The 8,634-nt window shown below is 39.8% G+C and overlaps 1 protein-coding gene across 2 annotated transcripts; it reads right to left on the reverse strand.

Moving 5' to 3' along the window:
• Positions 1–4,319: 4,319 nt before the first annotated feature.
• On the reverse strand, positions 4,320–8,115 carry LOC123106646 (uncharacterized). 2 transcript variants are annotated; one of them, XM_044528744.1, is made up of 6 exons: positions 8,019–8,115; positions 6,882–6,965; positions 5,763–5,945; positions 5,617–5,670; positions 5,372–5,521; positions 4,320–4,738 (listed from the first exon to the last, which is right to left on the reverse strand). In XM_044528744.1, the coding sequence occupies exons 1-6, from the start codon at positions 8,094–8,096 to the stop codon at positions 4,361–4,363; spliced, it is 927 nt and encodes a 308-aa protein (XP_044384679.1). In that variant the 5' UTR covers positions 8,097–8,115; the 3' UTR covers positions 4,320–4,360. The 2 variants fall into 2 exon arrangements, with proteins under 2 accessions (XP_044384679.1, XP_044384680.1); XM_044528745.1 differs by lacking the exon at positions 5,763–5,945 and having other exon boundaries at positions 8,019–8,105.
• Between the last annotated feature and the right edge of the window lie 519 nt (positions 8,116–8,634).

Here is an 8,634-nt window from a genome sequence, read left to right on the forward strand (position 1 = left end):
CCGCCTCGACTTGAGACGTGGTTTTCTCGTGTCGGGTTCAGCGGCAGTAGGAGCGGGCGGTAGTACCACTCATGTGCGGTAGTACCGCGGCTACCACCGCCCCTAGTGCCGCTCAATGGCCCTCCCCCCTGTTCCTTCTCCCTGTGCTCGTGGTGGGCGCTGTGCGCGGTCCCAGCGGTAGTACCGCTGCGGCCAACGGTAGTACCGCTGGCTCCAGCGGTAGTGCCGCTCATACGGCTCTGCCTTGCACTCTGTTTCGCTCCGCTCTCTGTGTTCTACCGCCCGGGCGATAGTACTGCTCCCCTGAGCGGTAGTACCGCTTGTGCGCGGACTGAGCACATAACGGTTGGATTCGGGAGCTCCTTTAAAAGGGGGTCTTCTTCCCCATTCAACCTTATCCTTTGAGCTCGTGTTCTTCCCCCATTGTTGACCTTCTTCGAGCTTGCAAACTCTCAATCCCTCCATGTATTCTTGCTAGTTTTTGAGGGAAAGGAGAGAGGGGATCTAGATCCATATTTCCACCAATCACTTTCTCCTCTATGTGAGGGGAACCCCTTGGATCTAGATCTTGGAGTTCTTGGCGTTCTCCTTCTTGTTCTTCCTCTCATTTTCCTCCCTAGCATTAGTTGCTTTGGTGGGATTTGGGGGAGAAGGACTTGGGCACTCCATGTGCCCTTGCCATTGCATTTGGTGCATCGGTTTGAGTTCTCCACGGTGATACATGGAAGTTACAAGTTGAGAAGCTTATTACTCTTGGGTGCTTGGTACCCTTGAGCTTGTTCCTCTTGGGTGCTTGGGCGCCCTAGACGGTTGAGGTCACCTCGGAGCCATATTCCATTGTGGTGAAGCTTCGTGGTGTCGTTGGGGAGTTAACCCCAACCTTGGTGGTGTTCGAAGCTCAATCATTGTGGTGTAAAGCTCTGGGCAAGCGTCGGGGTCTCCAATTAGGTTGTGGAGATCGCCCCGAGCAATTTGACGGGTACAGGTGACCGCCCCAAGGGTTGCCAAAGTGTAAGGGTTCGGTGACCACCCCCAAGGGTTGCCATTTGTACAGGTTCGGTGACCGCCCTCAAGGGCCCCTTAGTGGAATCACGGCATCTTGCATTATGCGAGAGCATGAGGAGATTACGGTGACCCTAGTGGCTTCTTGGGGAGCATTGTGCCTCCACACCGCTCCAAACGGAGATTAGCATCCGCAAGGGTGTGAACTTCGAGATACATCGTCGTCTCCACGTGCCTCGGTTATCTCTTACCCGAGCCCTTTTACTTATGCACTTTACTTTGTGATAGCCATATCGCTTCTTGTCATATATCTTGCTATTACATAGTTGCTTATCTTGCTTAGCTTAAGTTGTTGGTGCACTTAGGTGGGCCTAGTTGTTTTAGGTTTTGTTCTTGTCAAATTAACCACTAGGTTTATTCTGCATTTGTTCAAGCCTAAACCGTAATTATTTTAAAACGCCTATTCACCCCCCTCTAGGTGACATCCTCGATCTTTCAGAGCGTTTATGATGGGTACTTGGTATGTCTTGGTTTGGCATAGATCTCCTCGACAATGGCGCCAGAAATTCTTCCTACTACCTCTTGAGCTTGCGTTGGTTTTTCCCTTGAAGAGGAAAGGGTGATGCAGCAAAGTAGAGTAAATATTTCCCTCAATTTTTAGAACCAAGGTAGGTATCAATCCAGTAGGAGACAACACAACAAGCCACCGAATACCTGCACAAACAAACACCAACTTGCACCCAATGCGACAAAGGGGTTGTCAATCCCTTCACGGTTATTTGCAAAGTGAGATCTGATATAGATGGATAAACGGTAAAGTAACAATTTTGGTATTTTTGGTTTATAGATCAAAAAGTAAAAGATTGCAAAGAAAGTAAATAGGAAAGTAGAATTGTAGATCGGAAACTTATATGATGAAAAATAGAATATTATATGATGGAAAATAGACCCGGGGGCCATAGGTTTCACTAGAGGCTTCTCTCAAGATACAAAATACTACGATGGGTGAACAAATTACTGCCGAGCAATTGATATAAAAGCGCAAAGTTATGACGATATCTAAGGCAATGATCATGAATATAGACATCACGTCTATGTCAAGTAGACCGAAACGATTCTGCATCTACTACTATTACTCCACACATCAACCGACTCCTGCCTGCATCTAGAGTATTAAGTTCATAAGAACAGAGTAACACATTAAGTAAGATGACATGATGTAGCGGAATTAACTCAAGCAATATGATGAAAACCCCACCTTGTTATCCTCGATGGCAACAATACAATACGTGTCGGTTCCCCTTCTATCACTAGGATCGAGCACCGCAAGGTTGAACCCAAAGCTAAGCACTTATCCCATTGCAAGAAAAACCAATCTAGCTAGCCAAACCAAATCGATAGTTCGAAGAGACTTGCAAAGATATCAAATCACGCATATAAGAACTCAGAGGAGATTCAAATAATATTCATAGATAAGCTGATCATAAATCCACAATTTATTAGATCTCGGCAAACACATCGCAAAAAGTATTACATCAAATAGATCTCCAAGAACATTGAGGAGAACATGGTATTGAGAATCAAAGAGAGAGAAGAAGCCATCTAGCTACTAGCTATGGAACCGTAGGTCTGTGGTAAACTACTCACGCTCCATCGGAGAGGTAATCGTGTTGATGTAGAAGCCCTCCGTGATCGAATCCCCCTCCGGCAGGACGCCGGAAAAGGCCCCTAGATGGGATCTCACGGGTACAGAAGATTGCGGCGGTGGAAAAGTGGTTTTGTGTCTCCCCTGGAAGGTTTTGGGGTATTTGAGAATATATAGGCGGAAGAAATAGGTCGGTGGAGTCACGAGGGGCACACAAGGGTGGGGGCGCGCCCTACCCCCTGGGCGCGGCCTCCGTCCTTGTGGCCGCCTCGTGGCTTTCCTGACGTGCACTCCAAGCCCCCTGGATGTCTTCTGGTCCAAGAAAAATCACCGCGAAAGTTTCATTCCGTTTGGTATTCCTTTTCTGCGAAACTCTAAAACAAGGAAAAAATAGAAACTGGCACCGAGCTCTAGGTTAATAGGTTAGTCCCAAAAATCATATAAAATAGCATATTAATGCATATAAAACATCTAAAAAAGATAATATAATAGGATGGAACAATCAAAAATTATAGATACGTTGGAGATGTATCATCGGTCTACTTGTCACGAATGTGATGCCTATATTCATTATCATTGCCTTAGATATCATCATAACTATGCACTTTTCTATCAATTGCTCAACAGTAATTTGTTTACCCACCGTATGCTTTCTGTCAAGAGAGAATCCTCCAGTGATAACTATGGCCCCGAGGTCTATTTTTATCAGATTGTTTTCAGATCTACAAAATCAAAAACCCAAAAATACCTTGCTGCAATTTATTTACCTTTATCTTATTTTGCACTTTTACTTATCTTTCATATCTATAACTGTTAGATCTCATCCTTGCAAGTACCGTGAAGGAATTGACAATACCTTTATCGCGTTGGGTGCAAGTATTTGTTTGTTTGTGTAGGTACAACCATTGGTGACTTGTGTGTTCCTCTTACTGGATTGATACCTTGATTATCAACTGAGGGAAATACTTATCTCTACTTTGCTGCATCACCCTTTCCTCTTCATGGGAAAAACCAACGCAAGCTCAATAAGTAGCACATCACGGAAGTGTCTTTTGTAGTGTTGCCAGTATAAGATGAGGAGGAGCAAAGAGTAGCTAGATGAGGAAGTGTAGCAGATGCATAAACATGTAGTCCAGTCTACACATGCACACACACACACACAGTTTGTGAGGACTTGTACTAGTACTACTTTCCTTTGATTTGATGCTGGATGGCTTGATTTACAAACAGTGGTGTGCTGCTCCTTTTATACGAGTACTTACCAACTATTTTTGTTTCATTGCTTATGTACTAGTATTTTCTTAGCTACTAAGTCATGGAAACTCTTGCCAATTTTTGTACTACTACCGACATGTTATGTCCTATAGATAGGTTTTGAGTTCACATTATTGAAATATATTGTCCGACTCTCTCCATCAGGTCGACTTTTGGATGAGTTGGCTTGAGCATAAATTTATTATGGTATCAGAGCCAAGAGGTCTTGAGTTCAAGATCTGGCTGGCGCAATTAAATTGCATCCCACTTCCGGTCCATGTTTAGGCCTGAGGGAGCCACATGTGAGGGGAAGTGTTGACCTATAAATGCATAGTACACCTTTCCCCATCAACTTGAGCTTTTGGGTGAATTGGACTTGTGCCTAAATTACTCATTTCATGAGAGATGTATGGTCAATGATGTGTTTATCACTTTTATTATATTCAAGACGAATACTCGTCAACCCATACAACTAGCTGGACCTCCATAATAAAACATATAGCCGTCCTTTCTAGCATGCAGAACCTCACTGACTTTGTAACATCTTGGCGCACTGACAAGTCTAGCCAAGGCACTCGGATCATACACATTAGCTTTGGAATCAAAGAGCTTGATATTCTTGAAGTATGCTGCTTTCCTTTGGCCCTCTTCTGGAAAATGACCGCTACCCATTGCGGGACCACCTTGATCCCTATCTTGGTAATATACGAATCCAATCCATCCTACTCCGGGGGCTATACCATATAGTTTAGGACAAAGCTCTTTTGGAAAATGCCCCAAAAATGAAGGTTTATGCAAGTCGTCTCGATACAACACCCAATCTCCCGTGTTTGGATCCTATGAGTTATGGAAAATGATAAAAAATTGTCAGTGATCCATTGATAAGTTAATAATCTTGTATTGAAATTTGCTATTAGTGTGTGGAAAAAGGAATTCCGTAGTAAAATAATACTCTTGATATGAATAAATGAATGTTTGAATTTGTTTCTGGATTTTCCCCTATATTATGCTGAGGTACATGTATCATGTGCTAAGACCAAATGGTACGTGTACCTATTATTAGATCCAATAGACCAATTCAAGATTAATATGCCCTAATACACCCTAAGATACTTTCCATGTGATGGATTTCAGTTGTAATGTGGAATAAGCTATAACTATGACTATATTTAGAGATCACACACATGCTTCATACATTTACAATATGCAAGAATATGTTGAATGTACTATAGGGTATTTTAGAATTGGAGTTTGTTACATGTTCATATTACTTCACTAATTTGCAATTTCATTACAGCAACAGGCGATGGAATTTTTATGATGGGGAAAATATTTGCATACACATTCTGATTTCATGAACAAAAAAACCCCTCTAAAAACTGAGATTATGAGAGCAGTGGCAGTAGCAGTAGCAGCAGCAACAACAGTAGTAGTAGTAGTAGTAGTAGTAGTAGTAGTAGAAGGGCATACTGCATGCAGGCTAATAGTTATGTAGCGGTCGTCCCTGTCATAAGTTGAGGGAGGAGCAACAGCTTGGCCCGGAACAAGTGCGGCTCCACTAGCAGGCACAAAACCAGGGCACTCCAAATTATAACAGCCCGTTGATTTGTAGTAGTCTTTCTATAGGATGAAAAAACAAATTGTCATATTATTAAACATATGTAAACGACAACATTTACATTTACCCCAATGATAATGAATTAATATAGACTTACCATCCATCGTATAAAGAAATGGACATCATTATTCTTATATAAGTCGGGAAGTACCTACACCAACCATAGTTGCAAGTGTTTAATTTATGGTAGTGCTTGAGTTCACAATGGTATTGAAAATAATATTTGGACATGTTTCCAATTACATGAAATCCATCTTGGATCAAATTGATGGAGGAGTCATCTTGATCACTATTGTAGAGATACATCGATGCCCCAGATTCTTGGGACTGACATTGTCCTTGTGAACCCCATATACCTATTTTAACTCGTGCGCCGTGGCTACTCAGTGTGGTTCTCCAGCCAGCTATCCAGTAATGAAAAATAAACTAAATAGGCTTGTTAGCTCATATACATGAATAATACATTTGGCTGTTGGAAACTAAATACTACACTCTTGGACCTCGCACAATCAAAGTACCATAAGGGTATCCTTCACTGTCACCTAAGAAAAAGTGATGTGACACCACAATTTAGAATGTAAAAGAGATTCTAGTATCATAGTGAGTCAAATGTCAAAAGTTAGTAAGAAATATATCATAGCCCAATTTGTATTGCGATTTTACAAAGCAATAAATGAAGTGACAATATGGTACTGGTTCATGATATTTAGCACTCAGGATGCATTATCATAGACTAGTATATATTGTATGCATAACTACTATTCCTTTATTATTTTGGTCCTCGTAGAAATACTACCACTATCCATATTAATTGATGTTGGTTTACTACAAAGTCGTACTAACTTTGTACTGAAACAATGTCAATTAATATAGATCGGAGGGAGAAGTATATATCGTCCTCATAGAGATATGAGATTGAGCATAAGGACTTCTAAAAACATAAAGAATAGAAATAGTATGCAAAAAAGGGTTACAATAGAAGCAACTTGTAGTCTTTCAACTTATAGGATTGCGAAAAAGTGGTGGTAGTAGCATATGCCTAGAATTTTCTATGGAATACCCCTCCAATTTAGTGAGCATTTCCAAAGATGTAAATCCTCCAACCTTTATACTCCCTCCATGCGAATTAATTGATGCAACCTCCATATAACATTGTATAGAGGTTGTGTCCATTAATTCATATAAGAGGGAGTATTAAAATCTTGGTAATTACAAAGAGGCTCGGAACAAAATGAAGATCTAGTTATTTATAACCCATTGTTAGGCTAAGGTTGACCCCTCATTTCAGATAAATGTAGCATGTCGTCATTAGTTGGACCAAAAGCAAAAGACTAGAATAGAGGATAGTGAGGAATGCTTTACATGATGGTAATCATTTTTGCTTTTGTATTGACTTTTATTCCTCCTGGGTAACACAAATGGGGCTGATCTTGGCGATGCTAAAAACTGTCAAGAGAATAGTAATATCATCACCTACTTTTCAACAAATGGGAGAAACAACAGAAATTGTGTGAAGTAAATCATAGGGACAAGATCCAACTTTGACCCATAATTTTACTTTAGATTATTTATGATCATAATACTATATGGTAGTGCTATTTGGGACAGACCTACACATATAAGTTTCGTGTATCAATCACAATAGCTAGAGACATATACGTATATTTATTTCTTACTTGTTTATATAGTCCAGGTGTTGGAGAACTATGAGCGAATATTGTTCCAAGCTTCCAACAAAGATGACTCGCATCCATAATATATTCTAAGAAATGTATATTATAAAAGAGGCACGATAAAGAAATTCATTTTACTCCCCATATGCTTAAGAATTATTTTGATAATTCCAAGCATTTTTTCTCCCACTTTTGTTCATGGAGGTATCTATACTTTCAACAATTTGTAACTCAAATTTTCTATTCACATGGATTAAATGAAGTTCCCATAACGTAGTTTAGGTGAAGGGAGTCGATTTTTAGAAACATCAGAGGTTGAAGTCATATTTACTTTGTTCAAATTCCGAAGAATGAAGGGAGCATATGGTCATGTGCATGTTTTGAAAAGATGCAATGTGTGGAATAAGAAGTGAACCCAAATTTTTTGGTTTGAAATGTATATAGAAAGTTGATACAAAGTTTCTATGTATTTAATGATAGTCTTTATCCATTATTTCTTTTAAGCAGGTGAATTGATTTATTCGATCTTCAAATCTTGCAGGTGCATGTACTATTAATGTACATATATGAATTCGATTAGAAAACTATAATTATGCAATTATGTATCTTGTTTTTTCTTAAAAAAGCATGGCTATTTTTGGGATGATGGCATTAGTTCACTTTTAGAAAGTAGCAACCTCTTTGTGAAAAATACATGGAGACTTTACATAAAGGGAAAATGGCAGCTATGATCCATATCCTAAACCTTACTGAATACAAGAATTAAGCTAGGCAAAGGATAGCTCTTGAAAATTTATAGGAAATATATATTAGATTGTAGTTTTACCGTCTCATTGGTTTGCATGCGCCCAAATGCATCTACTGTACTGAGATCGTTGGATGCACATAAAAAGCATATCAACATGGCTACCACCTTGTAATCCATTGCTGTCAGAAACAATATTCTTATAAGAACTTGGTTATTGTTCATCTTCAAAATGGTAAAATTTAGGAACACATCGGACTATTTCGATTGTATATATTGGTTGTAATGTGGAAGTATGCATATATTGGTTATCATAGTGTGGATGTATGCATATATGTATGTTGGAAAGTGCGAAAAGAGTTAATAAGGTATGGTGGTCATAGTGTGGAAGTATACATACATTGGTAGTAGTCTTCCCAAGAAATGTGAAATGTACATATTTGCTAAAAGGTTAACTAAGAAATCAAGGGGGGCTAGTAATCTTACCTAAACTTCTTCCAATCAACATTTGGTGATGAAGAATAGATGTTTGGACTGCTTTTATAAAGGGGAAAGTGTCATGAGGTAGACTGGGTGTTGGTTTGATAGGGGTGGCATGACATGTGTTGGACATCACCACACTCTCTTTGCCAAGTGTCATATTATCTCCACACTATCTTGCCAAGCGTCATAGAAAATATGACACCTGACAAGGGAA

The sequence above is a fragment of the Triticum aestivum genome, chromosome 5A, assembly GCF_018294505.1.
Source record: "Triticum aestivum cultivar Chinese Spring chromosome 5A, IWGSC CS RefSeq v2.1, whole genome shotgun sequence".
Taxonomy (NCBI): Eukaryota; Viridiplantae; Streptophyta; class Magnoliopsida; order Poales; family Poaceae; genus Triticum; species Triticum aestivum.